Here is an 18,686-nt window from a genome sequence, read left to right as displayed (position 1 = left end):
ATGTAAATTGAAAACATTACCTTCTTTGAAAGTATTTTGGCAATATAAATACATTAAACATGGGGAAATAAAAGGATATGTTGAAGTCCTAACTCCCAGTACCTCAGAAGTTAATTTATTTGGAAATAAGGTTGTTGTAATAGTTAAGTCACACTGAAATAGAGTCAGCCCTTAATCCAATTTGGTTGGTATCCTTATGAGAAGAACAGAAGAGATACAGAGACACAGACACACAGGGAGAGAAGGCCATGTGATGACAGAGATAGAAGGGCTGCCACTGCAAGCGAAGGAATGCCAAGATGGCCAGCAAACCCCCAGAAACTAGGAAAAGACAAGGAAGGATTCTCCTCTAAGGTTGTAGAGAAAGCAGGGCCCTGCTGACATGTTGATTTCAGACTGCTAGCTTCCAGAACTGTGAGACTGTAAATTCTGTTGTTTTAAGCCACCCAGATTATGATATTTTATTATAGCAGCTTTAGGAAACTAAAACAGTAATTAATCATTACACTGTACAGAGATATTTTGAGTCTATGTAAATATCCTATATTACGGTAGAGATAGAAGATGTGTGTGTGTACATATATACATCTATATATCTTCTAGCTCTGTTTATTGGGAGGACTTAGAAGCAATGACACTGTAGAATATCTAGTACCCAGATCTTAGTTTCTACTTAATTATCTATTTATGATTCTTGTGTTAAACAGTTTTCTCCGTGGTGGTTGCAAAATGATGATTTGCTAATTCCATCATATCTTCTACATTAGTTGATATTCTACTGTAAGGAAGCATTTCATTCATTTATATCAGTACACATTCAGGGACTCTTATCTACAGTTTATAATACATTACTATACTTATTTTGTTACCCAAATTGTCTTATATTTGGCCAGTGTGAGCCCCTTCTAGCTGGCTCCTGAATTCTTTTGTAAACCTCCATTATTCTTTGGACATTTAAAATTTTTCTGGCACAAGAAGGTGTTCTGGGTCCACGCTCATGCTATTCCATCTGACAAAATTGCTAAGGGTGACTGACAAGTGATCATCTTTCCAATTTTATCTTGTTTTCTCTTAAGATAGACCTATTCTGATCATTTAACCTAAGCAGCTCCCTTCTCCAGTCCCTATTACAACACTCCTTTAACCTTCACAGCCTTTACTTATTGACATTAGATTAATTCCTTCAACAAATATTTATTTAGCGCCAACTAGTGCCAGACATTGTACTAGACTTTGTTTATTGTCTTTCATAACACATTATGTCTGTTTTATTTACCAAACGTAATTCAATGCCTAGAACATAACAGGTTCTAAATAAATATTCACTCCATGAATGAATAAAATGACCTGATACTAAATCCAATTAGAAATTTTGAGATGGTTTGGGGAAAAAAAAGGAACAGGGATATATTATTCTGTTAGACCAATTTATCTCAATCTTACCTCATTGTTTTAGCACTTAATTTGCTTTAGGCACACACATGGATGCCCAAATTTAGGTAATAAAAAGAAGCTTGTCATATAAAAATCATTAAATATATTATTTATAAAATTACTAACATAAGTCCACAATACATTACTGATAACTCTTGAGAACAGGTATATTTTAATATTCAATTGTTTTAAGATTCTGTAAGTGCAATTAATATAAGGTATGTTCCTTATATAACATATTCAATAAGGTAAGGGCAATATCCTGTAATAAATGTTAAACTTTCTATAGCAAAAAATCATACCAGGGCTTCCGTGGTGGCGCAGTGGTTAAGAATCTGCCTACCAATGCAGGGGACACAGGTTCGAGCCCTGGTCTGGGAAGATCCCACATGCCGCGGAGCAACTAAGCCCGTGAGCCACAACTACTGAGCCTGCACGTGTAGAGCCTGTGCTCCACAACAAGAGAAGCCACGACAATGAGAAGCATGCACACCGCGATGAAGAGTAGCCCCCGCTCGCCGCAGCTAAAGAAAGCCTGCGCACAGAAACGAAGACCCAACAGAGGCAAAAATAAATAAATAAATAAATTAATTAATTAAAAAAATCATACCAAGTAGGATTAAGAAAGATAATATAAGTATCCTCATTTTTGTTCAGGTCAAGTTCTATCATTAAATGGATTTTCTATGAAGCTGTGAAAAAAATGAGATCTTTGGATTTGGAAATAGCAGACAAGGGACTGTAAACTTAAAATCATATATTTTTCTACAAGAATTCAATGCAGCATTTCTCCAAAATGTGTTTATTTAGCTCAATTATTATATCTAGGCATTTTCTTTTTTGTTTTTAATTCCACTGAATTAAAAATTCTATCTGATAAATTAGGTCATTGAGGATGACAGAACTACTTATCTGCATAATTATGTCCTTCATTTTCACATACAGCTATTAGTCCACAAGCACCAATCACATGTTTTGTCCAGTCCACATCTGTGGGACAATGCTTGTGTTCACCACTTTTTCTTCCTGAGTACACAGGAAGACTACATTTCCTAGCATCCATGGCAATTATGTCTGGGTGACAAGACATTACCAACCACCAGAGCGTAGATAAGAGTGAGAGATGCCATTTCGAAGCCCATCTCTTAAAAACAACCAACATGGGCTTCCCTGGTGGTGCAGTGGTTGAGAAAACGCCTGCCAATGCGGGGGACATGGGTTCGAGCCCTTGTCCGGGAAAATCTCACATGCTGCAGAGCAACTAAGCCCATGCGCCACAACTACTGAGCCTGCACTCCAGAGCCTGCAAGCCACAACTACTGAAGCCCAAACGCCTAGAGACCGTGCTCCGCAACAAGAGAAGCCACTGCAATGAGAAGCCCGTGCACTGCAACGAAGAGTAGCCCCTGCTCGCAGCAACTAGAGAACACAATTAGGGAAAGCCCACACGCAGCAACAAAGAGCCAACGCAGCCAAAAATAAATAAATTAATTTAAAAACAAAACAACCAACATGACCTTTCAGCTTTAATTTCCTTTTCCATAGAAATCCTGGATACCATGTGTTCCAAATCATATAGTATACAAAATGGAGGAAGGCTGACATAGTTGCACTGTAGTGTGATATTAGTGAGCAGTAAACTTTCATTGTATTAAGCCACTGTGATTTCAGGGATACATTTGTCGCATCAACACAGCTCACAACATAATTTTTCCCTAAATGAAGATCAGTCCTCTCACTGCATGAGACTCCAATGATGGAGCAAAAAAGTCATCAAGCCATTCTCCCTGATATATGAACCTCATGTATATCACAAGTCGACTTGTATGCTGTACATCAATGATTTCATCTCACTGCAGACTGAAATGTCAGCTAATAAATACAAGTGATAGTAATTGCCTTTAAACATTGTATGTCAATAATACTATGCAAAATCCAGCACTGCCCCTTGATCAAGACATTTTGCTAATAGCTTATTCAGCTTTCTTTCTTTTTCTTTCTTTCCTTCTCGTCTCAAGTGTCCATAGCATCTCTGAGCTTCTCTGCCCCAGGTTTTTCTCCAGAGCACCAAGATCTCACCCAGCCTACTCACAGCCAGAGCCCACAAGTATGTGAGTCAGTGAATGAAAGACTAAACCTTCTGTCACGTGGAGGGAAAATTCTGAGGTTTATGCTCCATAGTTCATTACAGAATCCGCAGTAGGACCAAGTTCTGCTTTCCAGAATAATAGCCAGATGCATGACATAACCTTCACTGTCTTTCCTTCAGACTGCCTCACTCTTTCTGCTTCTATACTCTGGCTTCCTGGGATTACCTCCCAAATGAACGAGCTATTCTGGGGGGACCCAAACTAATTCAGTACTTCCGTGGTACTGCTACCTTTCATGAATTTATCTATAAAAGCAATCAATTTCATTCCCAATTGTTTTTATTAAAAAAGGAATTACATATTGTTTGAAAATGATGCAAAAACAGACAGCAAACTAGTTACTGAGGTACTAGGGAACAGATTTCTGATCCAATAAAATCCACTTTTTTAAGATGAGCACTTTTCTGTTTGGGCTTCTCTTATGTAAAATCCTCACCCCAAATCATGTATTCTCGTACATAGAGACATATATTCTATATTTGCAGTCGGAGCCCTAATCATTCCATATGTTCATGGCATTATTTTGAATTATAGTACATGTACATATTGGTATAGTGTGCTTATTGTTGTCAGTTTTCTTCTTCAGTGAACCATTTTTGAACCACTGATCCACATTTGTGATTGGGAATGTAGAGCAATACTATAGAGATCCACTGGAGCCTCTGGAAAGTAGATGCTGAAATGGAATTGCAAGTGCAAAGGTTTATTGGGGCCAAAGCTGTGAAAGAAAAGAGGGGATGGAAGCAGAATTGAGCAAGGAAAATCTTCAACCCATGATGGCGATCTGACACCTCTGAAAAGAAAGGGGGGGGAGGGGAAGCTGGATTGAGCAAAGAGGTCATCCGACCACAGTGCACATCTGACAAAGTCACAGCCAACCCAATAATAAGGTCCAGAGAAAAGATTTCCCATCAGAGGAGTCCCAGACCCTAGGACTCAGACCATGCTCAGTCATGGCTGAAGGGTGCCTGCCCAGGAAGTTTCTCTGTTCAGAGGCCAAAGGCAGGTCCTGAAAGTGCTAACGACTGGAAGCTGTCAGTTAACTGCTCTCCTTGCAGCTGAATGGCAAATTCTTTCCTGAAAGAAGATCTAAGCAGCACGCTGCCATGGCTGTCACAGTTTAAAAAAATATAAGCACCAATATGAAAACTACATGATAAATTACCTAAGATGAACTGCAGCCTATGAATGGAATGTAAAGGGAGATGATCTAACCACAGAAACCCTTGCAGCCCATGTACAACCTTTTAAAACTTCAGATTTATTAATAACATAGTATGGTTTCAATAAAAACCTAAGTAATAGTACATTTTAATTTTGTGAAATGTGAATAAAATACCATCCCTGCCTTTCTCTGTCCATTAGATTCTGGCAAACACTCAACTTTACGTACCCTACTCTTTTGCTAGCCATTGGAGGAATAACTGTAACACAAAATGTAGCTGATCCACGAGTGTTCAGGGGACATACCAAGGACCAGATTTCTCATCAACTTTCACGGCGTCAATGACTATGTATACCCAGATGACTTACCAATCATATCACCAGCCCAGACCTCTACTTGGAGCTTCAAATTCATGTATCAACAGCCTACGTCTCTCGGTTTTCTCAAGGGCACATCAAGTTCACCTTATGTACAACTGAACTCATACTGTTTTCCTCAATCCTGGTTCTTATCCAGTATCTCTTATAACAATGGACAGCACTACCATTTGACACGGCCCCATCAGAATTAGCCCCTTTCTTTTCCTTAACACCATTTCCAAAGTATCCAATGTACCAACAACTGCTGTTTTTCACCTCCTAAATAGCTCTTTTGTTTGTTTGCTTTTATTTCCATTTCTCTAGGACGTGGGTCAAAAAGGATCTTGCTGTGACTTACGTCATGGAGTGTTCTGCCTATGTTTCTAAATAGCTCTTGAATATCTCCATTTCTCTCCATCTCTTCTACCACCAAAGTTATTTCTCCAGTTATATCTACAATAGCCTCCTAGCTGGTCTATCCACTCACACTCTGCCCACCTCCTCTCTCTCTTCTCTATATTACAGCTGGATTGATTGTACAAAAATGCAAAGTATGACCACATCACCATCCTTCGTTCTTAAAATGCTTCTGCCTTTCAAGTCATGCATGGTTTGGTCCTACCCGTTATCTTGGGTCTCACTTTCCCAACACCTCCTCCCTATACTCCATACTCTGGCTGCACTGAACTTTCCGGTAAACTCCTACACTCATCAGCAACTCTTCTCCCCAAAGGACTTAGCAATGCTCTTCTCTCTGCCTCAAATACTCTTTTTTACTCCACTTCATCTTACCAATTTCTACTCATCCTTTTGCTAGCAGAGCAAACTTCCTTAGGAAATCTTTTGTGACCCTGATGACCAGGTCACATCCCCCTGTGATAAGCTTTTATAGCACCAATGACTTTCCCTCATAGTATTTATCACAGTTGCAATTTGACATTTATTTGTATGACAACTCGATGAATGTCTGTCTTTCCTACTAGAATGTAAACTGCATGAAGGCAGAGCCTGTGTTTCGTTTGGTCCACCACAGTGTCCTCAGAACATGACTTGACTCATATTAACATATTGGGTGTACAACAGACAAGCAGCTAGAAGAGTGTTCCATAAGAAATTCTAAAATGCAAATTTGTGAGGCTGCTCCATCTTAGAATGGTTTGCTTAAAAGTTTTGATCCATCCCCTCAACTGGGTATAGTCAGGACATGGGAAGCAAGAGCTCAAATCTTGGACCACTGAACCCAGAGGTCACACACCCCACCTACATGCTATATCTATACTCGGAGGCTCCAGCCTTGATGTTGTTTTCTACTTAATTATTCTGTAAGTACTCTCTTAGCCTCAAATTTAGCCTTAACATTTTTACCTAATGCTCTCTTCTATCATCGGTGTAGACATATAGACGTGAACTTCCCCAAAGAGAAGGTCATCATTTATTGAGTGGCCATGGAAAAAAGAAAAGTCACAAACTTTTAGGGGATATTTGGCATCTAGAGCTGAGTTTTCATGAGTTCCTGAAAGTGCAGACAACCATTGCAACTGGTTTTTTAGGGCAACAGCTTACTGAAAAAAGGTGTTCTATTTTAAGTTCACCATTGGGACCCCAAACTCACCATGTACTCATTTGCCCTCTATGAGGGTGCTTAGTTGGGACAGAAATCCTCAGCATGGGGCAGAATCCCCGCACTTTTTTACCCATAAAGTAAGGGCTATTAAGGTAGCAACAACCACTGGGAAAGCTATGTGGATCTTCTTCCCTATCGAAATACTAAGTCAGAGGCAAAATCACTGGTTTATAGGGAATTGCAGAGATTAAGGCAATTATCAAAGATTTGTGAGATGCTGGCCAATGATTCTTATCACCATTCAATTCCTCCATATGGTCAGTGTGAAAACCGATGCTAACTCCAGCTGCATTTTCCAATCCCCACAGTAGTCTCTTTCCTAGAACAGATGAATAAAGTTCCTGACTCCTGATCTGCAGTTCCTGATTTGTGGATCCTGTATTACTTTGTTCCTGCTCATTTGGACTACCAGGAGTAGTTTGATTTCACCTGGCAGGAGCAACAGTTTGTTAACTCTCCACCCTGGGCCACAGTCTAGTTGCCGGGAGTTGTGGCAACATTTCCTTTCTTCTAGCACATGGCCCTGACCCAATACTTTTACAACCTCAAGCTGATCAATCCAGGAGAATAGCGAGTGGCAATACCCTAGATGTCTTGGAAAGGAATATGAGGTAAATCTTTAAAAAACCAAAGATTCCACATCCTCTGTTAAGTCCCAGGAAGGTGTGGCTGGGAGGGGGAGTTTCAATGTCAACGACACGGTAGACTATTTCCCCTAAGTGGAAGACAAGTTGTACACAACACTAACAGGGAACCTTCTTGGATTCTGGAATCAGATCTAGATAGCATTTGTGTATCCTCTGACCAATTAATAGGTAACACAGAAATCTGCCCAGATCAGACTAAGAGAAGGTTTTCTGGTCTGCAACAAAAGCGGCCTGCTAGTTGGCCTGATGACCACATTGATCCAGTAGTGTCCAAGATGCATGAAGCATGTATATACCAACATGGTATAAGGAAGCTCTGCTAAGCCTTGAAAGTAGTGTTACCACAGGGAAGCCTGGGGTTTTGGAGCTAATTCATGTCACCATCAGCAGGTAACTATTCTCTTTTTGAGTAACAACTCCTGGCGTGCTTCTAAAACCAAATATCTGATTATAGAGTCAGGTTAAGTATGCAGTCTGGGCTGCCCTTCATGAACTGGGGATCATCAGATCCACAATCCAAAGGGCCACGTTTACCCTAAAACAGCTCCAACGAGCGGTATATAAAAGAACAAGCTTTACAGGCCACAAGGATAAAAGTATTAAGTAAATGGGTAGCTCACTTGGAACACAGAAGCGTAGACATTTTATACATTATAGGAAGTGCTTAATAAAAATCTCATTAAATAAAGAATCAACACGCGAACCTGTTCCTAGCAATGAAAGATTCCTACTACACAGGAGGCAATCAAATACTTTCTGAAGTAAATTTTGCCAGACTTCAGGCTTCATTAATAATATTTATTTTAAAGATCACTTTTCATTGTAACAAATATAAAGTCATCAATGTTTTACAAATTGTCAAAAATGCTTTAAGTACCAAAAAAAATACATTAGTAAAATGAATGTTATTTTGTATTATTTGATATATACTTGATACTGTCAACATGCATACCATATGTCAGAAAAGCTCATGCATTATTGGAAGAGAGCAAAAATAAGATATAAGTGCTATATTGTCTGATTACAAATTCATTGCTTCGGTTAGTTTTCTTTCTTCAGGGATACCATTTACCTGCAACGTGTAAGAATGAATATGGGCATGAGTTAAGCATGGACACTTTTAGATTTGGAGCAAAACGAATTACTGCAAGGCGTAATGTTCTATCTTCTTAACATAATTTAAAATAATTATGTTGCATTATTTCTCTGCATTTGGTTTTCAAAAAAAAGGAAATTCTAAATTAGTCATCTGCTTCTTGGGTCAAAGCTACAATGTTCTGTATTTCTCAAAAGGCCCGGCCTGAAAATTCCTCCCACAATAAACAAAAAGAATGAGTTTGACTGCAGGACGTATGACTGTACCTTTTAATCGTGGCTCTTTAGAAAATATCATGTGGTTTGGAAGGGCAGAGAAAATGAGAAAACCTGAAGGGGCATCAAAACTAATGGCTTGGGCCTGGTCCAAACGGTAGTGCTATTGTCAGCTCTTAACTGCTCTATTATCTCAGCTAGTGCTTAAGTCCAGGATTACAACCCCAGCAGCTAGTTCATTTCTTAAACTTCTGATGATCTTTTAAAAGAAAACAACTAACTAAAGAAAACAAACTTCAAAATATACCCTCCCTTGACAAATTCCATACAGCAAGCTGCAAACAAAATGACTTGATATCCATGGGACAAACCCTGTGCTTAAATTACCTTCATAAAGAAAACTGTGACATTAGCATAGTGCTTTGAGGTAGTTGGAAAAAACAAATTATGAAAATCCTGCACTGATGTTGTTGCCTCTTTGCGATACCAGGATAACCAGGATAGAGGGACAGCAAAGCTGTTGTGCACATGAAAATACATACACAGCACTGAATCCATGCATGTGCAGACAGAATGGAATAACTTCTAAATTGAGAAACAAACTTCATGTTTTCATTCACAAGAACAGAATGGGAATAAGGAATGTAACTTGCCCATTTAGCTCTTCTCTTCAGGAGGTACGACTATTTGGTGTTACATTTATCAGAGGCAGAAACACAAAAATCTAATATCATAATTATAAAAGATGCCAGGCTGGTCTCTCTCCCTTTAGCACTTAGGTACTTTGGGGACTCATCAAAAACAAGAACAAGAAGAAAACAACCAAGAAGATATGGTGTACTTTAGGCAATAATACAGAAAATTACAGAAAAATATAAGAAAACAAGAAGGCAATAGGCTGTAAGTGTTAACTAAAAAGGAGATGAAAGCTTTCCTGACTTAAGCAAAATGCTTGTTCCCCAAAACCTGTCTTAGAAAAATAACTTAGAAAATTATGTTGAACAACCTAAAATCCCCCTAGGGAAATTCTTTGGCTCTTATAACATTTGCTCAGGCATAAATTATCTTTGTATTTGGAAACGGTGCCTATTACTAAAACGTAGCAAGCTAACAAGTCTACTTGCTAAAAATTTATACAACTATTAGGTAAATCTCCCTAACATCATCTACTTAGGTTTCCTTATTTCTCCCAATGGGAGGGGGGGAGAAGTCAAATCTAGATTTTTTAAGTATTCGAAAGAACTATTCACTATTTTTCTAGATATTGTCTTCCTTCACTCCTTGTCTGAAATAATTAAGAATCAGAGGTATGACATCTTAGGAGAGACGGAAGTCTAGGAGGTTAATGAGGAAGAAGTTCTAGCATTTCCATTGAAGAAATATTCTTTTAAAATTATACGTCTTTAAAAAAAAGTCATGAAATTAGTGGTAGTAGGGATTCATTTATTTCTTTGCTCTTTAGACAACACACAATTACAGCAGTTTGTTCCTTCATTAGTCTCCTGAATGCTCACACAGTAGCACCACTGCATTAATATACTGAACAGTCTTGTTGAAACACGTTAGCATTTAATTAAAACAAGCAATCAGAATTGTGGGGGAAATTCTTATAAACGTTATTTCATAATTAAAATCTGATGAACAACTTCATTATACTTGCCTCAAATCTTTGAAAAGTTGTCAAACGAAAATCTCCTTAAATTCCCGAAAGCAGTAATAGAGAAGATAATTTTTTGAATGAAAACAAGCAATAATTTTCTATATGTGCCTAAAGTTTTTATGAGACTTACTTAATAGCTTCCCTACCACAATACCACTATTCATACTCAGAACTCCACATCCAACTTACATTTTTAAAACTTCTCTGGCTTTTCCAAAAGAGCTACAAAGGCATTACTGGTTGCTCAGCAATTAGAACTAGGAATCAACCACTAATTAGAAAACAATCATGAATAAGTTATCTACTTGGTACAGAGATGAATGAAATAATTGGCTGTGGAAATTTTTTAGGGACACTGGAAAGAAATAAACTTAAAGAAAGCAAGTCTTAGGGAAATAGAATAGTCCGGGGAGAATTGCCCGCCATCTTGTTGTCACTGGTCATGTTATAAGAGCTTTTTAAACGGCATTAAAACCAGACCAACCATTTCTCATTTATCCCCCTGAAGCCTCAGTGATTAGTCACAATGGTTTCCTTTTGTAAGAGTCAGTTTCAAGCTGCTCACTTACTGAGACAAATCCTGGAAGCATCCAAGCTAAGAATTTTTCATACCAAGGGGAAGAATAGGGAGCTTCACCGAAGGAAGGGGATTTTATTCAGTCTTCCTTAATTAGACAGGACCTCCATGGATGCTTCTGCTGTAAGATCATTTACCCTGTGTTTATCACTCTTATGCCAATCTACGCAAAGATCTAAGCTATTATTCAGAGGTTCTAACTCTGATTAAGGAATGACACAACTGTTTTGCCTCACTTGGTGAAGATAAAGCTTCATAAATTACCTAGTAGTATAGTTATCTTTTGATCTATTAGCTTCGTTCATAAACATGAACTTATTACTTTTCGTACTCACCTGTAGTCTGCTGTTGGGGAATCTGAGTCTGATGTGGCAAGTTCCTAGAAATGATTAACATCTTTTAGTAAAACTGTATTTGTCCACACACATGTTAACAGAGAGCAGACACATTAGCATGAAAAGCTTTATAGCTGGCAAGACCCCAGAAATCATCTGATCCAGCACAAACACAGCCCCCCACCTCTCATAAGTTTATGGATGAGGAAACTGAGGTCTGAGGAAGATGAATAATAACAATATGTGATAATGTTCATGGAGTTTCTACTACATGTTATACTCTACCTCACAACAACATAGGAGGTAGGTATTATTTTTCTCAATTTACAGATGAGGAAATAGGCTTGGAAGTCCAAGGCTACGTAGCCAGGAAGTGGTGGATAAAGATGAGAACATAGGACTCCAGGGCTTGTGTCTGTAACCTGTACACTTTCAGATCCAGGTCTAGAACACATATACACCCTCACAGAACAACATATATTACCATCTTCATTCACTGTGCCAAACCTGTGCTCCTCCATCCAAATCCCAGGGAATGACACTGGCTATCCACCCAACTGCACCAGTCAAAATATGGAAGTCATCATTGACTCTTCCCTCTCGTTCAGTTTCTACAATGAATCCCTTGGGAACCCTTCATGATTCTCCTCAATCTCCTTTGACTCTCTTTGCGTCTTCCCCATCTCCACTGCTACCTTGGTTGAAGCCATCATCATTTCTCATTTGGATCTCGGCAACTGATCTGAATTATCTCCTCATTCCCATTCTTGCTCCCTTATAATCCACTGTGCACATTGCTGTCAGATGATCTTCTGAGACACAAATCTGATTATGTCATTCAAATGAACACATTTCATTATTTCCTTATACCTACTGCAAATTAAGTTTCAAGTTTCTTAGTGTGATCTGGAAGGCCATCAATGTATCTGGTTCCTACGTGGAGCCCTCCCTGAACTTCCTGAAACAGAATCACCGCCACCATGGCCACTATCATCTCTTGCCCCCAGCCAGCTCCCATTTATCCTTCCAAACTCAACCCAAAATTTGTTACAGTGGACTCATATTACTCCTATAATTTAAAAATATCCCACAGGAACGTTAATTAAAATATTTAACTTATTATTTTTAATTTAAAAAGTACTACCTCATCTATGCCCCCTCACTCTCTAAGCACCCCTTCCCCCAACTAGGTTACCACTGAGCAGGCTTCCATACACAAGCGGTCATTGTATTTCTCCTCACATAATGTTTAACTGCCCCAAAGTGCCTTAACAGTAAGAACGTTCCTATTTTGTTTAGTATCCCTAGCAGTAAGCATGCAATAAACTATGTTTGGATGAATACATGCAAAAATGAAGATACTTACAAAGATTCACATAATACACATGTTTATCAACACTCATATTCACCCATGCATTTTCAGATTTTGAAATGAAAATTAGTTTACAAAAATGTACAATTTAGATTCTGTGTGGAAGAAATTCTAGGAGTCAGCCCCTTGCAACAGAGTAGGGCTTGATCCAAGCCAGGGATTTTCAAGGTTTTTTGTTTCTCTTCAGCGATGGAATTCCTTTTAATTGAAATCCTAAGCAGAACTCTTGATGTACAAAAGAGATAAATGTGAGGTTGCCCGGGTTGAAACAAGGGAGCCAGGAATCCCGCCTGCTTTGTTTCCTTTGCCTCACATGCTGGACCGTAAGGCATTGGTAAGAAACCTCCAAGAAACAAAGTTTGAAAAGCGTTGATCTGAATCATTTCAGCCAGGCAAATATTATGCTCCAAATACAGTGATCTAAACTCGAAAACAGTACATACTAAATACTGTTCAAACTTAAACTAATCCATAGGAATGTTAATGACTTCAAGTGAATTTTTTTAAAGTTTCAATTCCTTTTAAAATATATGGTTAAGGAAATAAAGTCAATTCTAATTCAATTTGAGGAAGTTACTTAATAATTCATCTCAATAATTACATTCTTTTTTTGCTATTCCCTATCAGCCCTACTTATCCTTGTGTGGTCTCCGAGAGTATTTTCCTTGGTTTGTTTATTCTTTCAGTATTTCACACAATGTATTTATAGTGCTTTTGATCACGAAAGTAAAAAGATTAATTTACAAACCACAGAAAGGAAATTAAGTTACAGATTTAAAGACGGGTAAACAAACATCTTTACTACCAAAGTCAAAATGCAATTTCACGGACATTTGGGAGGGGGATATGAGTTTTCTTTTAACTTCTCAGGTACAACTACTTTGGGTCTATTCTACATTAGAAATGAATACGGCACACCTTGCGTGCACACGCATGCACACACACACACACACACACGTCCTCATTTCCTATCATCTCTAGCTCTACCTGGCCTATTAATGGATTAAATCAATACATTTTGACAAAATAAAGATACCAAAGAGGACAAAGAAAGCCTTTCAAAAGCCCTAGATCAGGATAACCAAATTCAAAATCAATCTGTGAATGAAGCAGCTGGACCCCACTCTCTCACTGGCCAACCCACCTGACCCTTCTGTGGAACACAGTTTTAAAACCACGGATCAAAGTCAATCTACACCCTGTCATTTCTTCTCTAGCCTTCGGGGTTTTTTTTCCTCTTTTGCTACAACTTTCTAAACAGCAATGGCCTTGGTTAGGTTTGAAGAGAAATGGTTAGTTCAGAAAGTGCCACACAAATGAGTAAGAAATCTGGAGGAGAAGTATGAGCAACTGTGTGTATTACACTGGTTTAGGGATTTAAAAGTATCTGCAGTGAGCGTCCCAATTAAGTTTGTTAAGTTTGAACAATGTACATGTGCTCCTCACAACTTCAACTGAAACTCAGATGAGTTACATACAAGTACAGTGTGTGCAACAAGGTGCTCAACAAAAAAATACGTGGAGATTCCACATCCCCAGAGTCTCCAAGGTGCGCACACATGACTGATTTTGCGGTTGACCAAACTTGTGGCTACAGGTAAGCCTGTGAGTGTTAATATACCTATGATGGGCATATTTGAAGTATGTATTCCATTTAAAGATTGAAGGGAGGTAACTCACAAGAGCGCTGCTTCAGGCATATTAGAAAAATGCCCACAACTGACTTTGCTATAGTTGAGCAGAGAATGCAGTAAGAAAATGGAAACGCTTCTATCTTTGGTGAAAGCAGGCTGCTAAAGGCAATTAGACAGGAAAAGTCGGGGTTGACTTCAAACAGAAGTCCTATAATCCTTCAAAGAAAGGACCTTTATAAAGTCATCAAACTATTTAGAATAATTAAGCTATTAGTGGACTGGTGGAAAGATTATTTTGCGTAAACTGAATTATGTAGGAAAAAGATTTACAAAAACTGTAATTCTCTAATTATTAGCATTAATTTTTTTCTATTTTTACTACCATTAACGACAGGCATTTAAATAGAAAATTATGTAAATTGGCTATTGCACAAACTCTATCCTTTAAGAAAGCAAAGGTAATAACTTGCAAATTAATAAATAAGTGATTTGGGGGAGTACACAATTATTTATTATTTGTGCAACCATTTTAAAGTAATTTGACATTCTTGGATATCCTGTAGAGTAATTCTATGAGTAAGGTTGATGATTATCAACTCATTATGTTCCTACTTGCTTGAAGACTCAAAAGCAAAGAAAGGCTGAGGGATTTGTATAAAGCCACAGAATCCATGCCAGAGTTGAAAACAAATGACATTAGTTTAGTTACGTGGAACACAAAACACTTCTTTTGAATTAGTATGTATGCATTTAAAAATAAGAAATAGTAATATCTTTTTGGAACTTCTCAATTATCAGCAAAATTGACATTATCCAAACCTTGAATTTTCTACAAAATTTTTTCTACAAAAATGCTGATGTGGACACAGTCTACTTTTACTAAGGAACCAGGCCATTATTTTGCTCAAAGAAGGAAGGAAGGACACAAAGAAATTGGAAACATCACCACAATTTTAAATTTCAAGATCTAATTTTAATTAAAATCAATGTAGAATATACGTGGAATATAAAGAAGAAAGGAGAAATTCATTTATTTTAGGTCCTTTTCCCTACTTTTTTTTTTTTTTTTTTTTTGTGATACACGGGCCTCTCACTGTTGTGGCCTCTTCCGTTGTGGAGCACAGGCTCCGGACGCGCAGGCTCAGCGGCCATGGCTCACGGGCCCAGCTGCTCTGCGGCATGTGGGATCTTCCTGGACCGGGGCACGAACTCGTGTCCCCTGCATCGGCAGGCGGACTCTCAACCACTGCGCCACCAGGGAAGCCCTCCCTACTTTTATAAAGCTGAAAGCAAGGCCACCACAGCCTTAAACTGAAGAAGTCCAAATCTCTAGAACCAAAGTCTGTCAGAGAGCTACTATATCTGTCACTTTTAGCATATACTCGCTGAATTTTTTTAAAAAGTCAATGGCTCTGAAATATCCTTGGCTGCTGGACACTTCTTGTCAACAGGAAATCATTATCTTGATCCCCCGAAACAGTCTCTTCAACTGATATTAACTTTCATTGAAACCTAATTTTTTATTTATGGAATTTTACCATGAAGCTGGTTCTCACTATTACCCAAGGGAAGACAAATGGAAAAATACTTTAGATAAAAGCTAAAATGATTAGTTACTAAATATCTATAATTAGAAGACTTAACTCTACTTTTATACTTGTTAATTTGCAAAAGATTAAACACAACCTACTTCCTGTCTTGAGGGAGACCCAATCACCCTGGATTAAGTGTTATGTTTAGTATAATGAACAAGGAAAATTTTTGTATAGCCAATTAAAATCTTCCTAGAAAATGTTTGGGTACTTGCCCCTATTATTCCTTATATAAATTCCTCATTGACGAGGCCTCCCACTCAGGAAAAATCAATTGATACTGATGTTGGGATTAAAAAAAGAATAATGAAGAGGCAGACCTACCCCCTAAAAGACCACATAATACACTACAAATTAAAGAATAAATTATTTTTTAGAAAATTGAATATTTGGGATCCTCCAGTCAATACTTCACATGAAATCGCAAAATGAGCACAGTTTCCAGGTGGTTTTTATCTTTTCAAGGTTTACCGTTTCTCTGTCCCATTCGGATATCATTTTCCAATCAGCACTAATCTCTCACTTCTCCACACCATCCTCCTCGGCAGTTTAAGGAAGTGTGAAAATCTAGAGGCACAAAGCCCAACACTCTGGACTGTCCCCTTTCACATTTTCTTTTGCACAGACCCCTCAGGGGGAATTAGGAGAAACTGTTCCCCCTTTAAAACTTCCCCCCCACTCCCTCCACAACAGAAATACTAGAAATAATGAATCCTAAAACGTAGGTTCTTTAAGTATTTAAAGCTGGGATTCCCAATGTTTTTTTTCCTGCTCCACCATAATACATACGTCCACCAGCTTCCAAACTCCCAGAAGTAGGGCCCTGGGATCTGTATTGCAAAAGCCTCACAGGGGAGTGTAACGTGCAACTTGGTTTGGGAATAACCAGGCTAGACTACTATCTGTCAACATTCCTTTTAGGACCTAAAATTCTATGCCTTGGAATTGGACTTTCTTAATTTAAATCATTACAAAAGCTTATCTTTGAAGTACATCAGTCAAATCTGTATTATATTTTTGATGTTACATCTTTGGTCAAAAACGTAACCTCTAATCACAACAATGATTCTTCGGGCAAGGCAAATTTACTTTTAAGAATTACTTTAGAATGTGATTTCTAGCAATGAATTGTAATAAGTCAGGGGACTGCCTATAGAGGCAAAAATTCTTCTTCCTATTAATGGCAACACGTATTCACTGAGCTACAAAGATAACAGATTAAGTACAGATGCAGGCAGCCTGACTATACTGTGGGATGGGGGACACTCTACAGAAGACACGGCTAGTGCTCCTCAAGACTGTCAAGGTCGTGGGAAGCAAGGACGGTCTAAGAAACTGCCTAGAGCAGAAGAGACTAAAGAGTTATGCCAATTATTGTGTCCTAGACAGAATCTTGGAGCAGAAGAAGCACATTGGGGGAAAAACTAGTGAAATCTGAAAAAAAAAAAAATCTGAAGTCTGGTTGATAGTAAAGCACCAATGTTGGTTTCTTAGTTGTGACAAACTAAGGGACTGTACGATGTTAACGATGGGAGAAATGGGGTGGGGGAATCTCTGGGAACCCTGTATTATCTTTGTAACTTTTCTGTAGCTTGAAAATCATTCCAAAATTAAAAAGTTTATGAGGGCTTCCCTGGTGGCGCAGTGGTTAAGAATCCTCCTGCCAATGCAGGGGACACGGGTTCAAGCCCTGGTCCGGGAAGATCCTACATGCCGCGGAGCAACTAAGCCCGTGAGCCACAACTACTGAGCCTGCGCTCTAGAGCCCACAGCCACAACTACTGAGCCCATGTTCCACAACTACTGAAGCCCACGCGCCTAGAGCCCATGCTCCACAACGAGAAGCCATTGCAATGAGAAGCCCGTGCACCACAACGAAGAGCAGTCCCCGCTTGCTGCAACTAGAGAAAGCCCACGCACAGCAACGAAGACCCAACACAGCCAAAATTAAAAATAAATAAATATATTAAAAAAAAGTTTATGAAACAATAGATATGTTAGCAAAGATCAAAATTAATTTGCCTTATATTTTTATATTATGTGATAATTTTAAAAGTCTGTCTATATTGTCTCTCTGATCTGAAAAGTAGAAGGAACACTGTACAAAATGAAATCCCCCCTTTCTAGCAGGTGTCCCATCTCCTGGGCCTGCTCCAGTTTCCCTTTCCACTATCTGTTCAATCACCTTGCCCATAACCTGAATCAGAAATCCTTCGAGGTCAATGACCACATTATCTATCCCTGACTTGATATCAAGATTGGTAAATAACCTAATCTCAGTTTTGACCTAATTTAGGTCTCTTATCCATATCTCGATTTTATCATCTGCAAATGATTAAATATTTTTTTACTGTCTAATTTAAGGTGCCAGTCTGGAGTCCTATGAAGCATTCTACCAAAAAGAAAAGATTACTGTGTAATTGATAAATAACTGTGGCAGCCTCCCGTTACACAACTGCTACGAGTTCTATAGACCTCGCTGTTACGAGGTTCGCTACACCTCGTGGACTGACTTGTTTAAAAGACCCAAACAAGTTTCTATGCAGCTCTGAAGGAAAGCTTTGAATGTTCTTGAGTCTTACTTAGAAGCCTACATAAACTTTCAGCCCTATTACGCCTGAATATTTCTGCTGTCAAGTCTGAAGAATAAACACAAAATAATGTAGCTAGCCACATTATTTATGAATGATAAATTCAGTACAGTTAGTATGAATATGTGAAGATGCATGCCCTTTTAGAGAGGGTTAATTAATAAATAACAGGCAGCATTATCCAAGGATATACCTGGTTATCAAGTATTGTGATACCTCATCGAATATCTCATTT

The 18,686-nt window shown here is 38.5% G+C and overlaps 1 protein-coding gene across 1 annotated transcript in view; it reads right to left on the bottom strand.

Annotated features, from left to right (window-relative positions):
• Positions 1-6,368: 6,368 nt before the first annotated feature.
• SGCE (sarcoglycan epsilon) overlaps positions 6,369-18,686 on the bottom strand; it is a 68,660-nt gene continuing 56,342 nt past the window's right edge. The window contains 2 exon segments of the mRNA XM_079931586.1: positions 6,369-8,451; positions 11,263-11,306. Of these exon segments, the coding sequence (XP_079787712.1) occupies positions 8,435-8,451; positions 11,263-11,306 (61 nt within the window). The 3' untranslated portion in view covers positions 6,369-8,434.

Source organism: Stenella coeruleoalba (genome assembly GCF_951394435.1).
Source record: "Stenella coeruleoalba genome assembly, chromosome: 9".
Taxonomy (NCBI): Eukaryota; Metazoa; Chordata; class Mammalia; order Artiodactyla; family Delphinidae; genus Stenella; species Stenella coeruleoalba.
The sequence above is the reverse complement of the archived record's forward strand: the minus strand, read 5'-3'. Positions and strand labels throughout refer to the sequence as shown.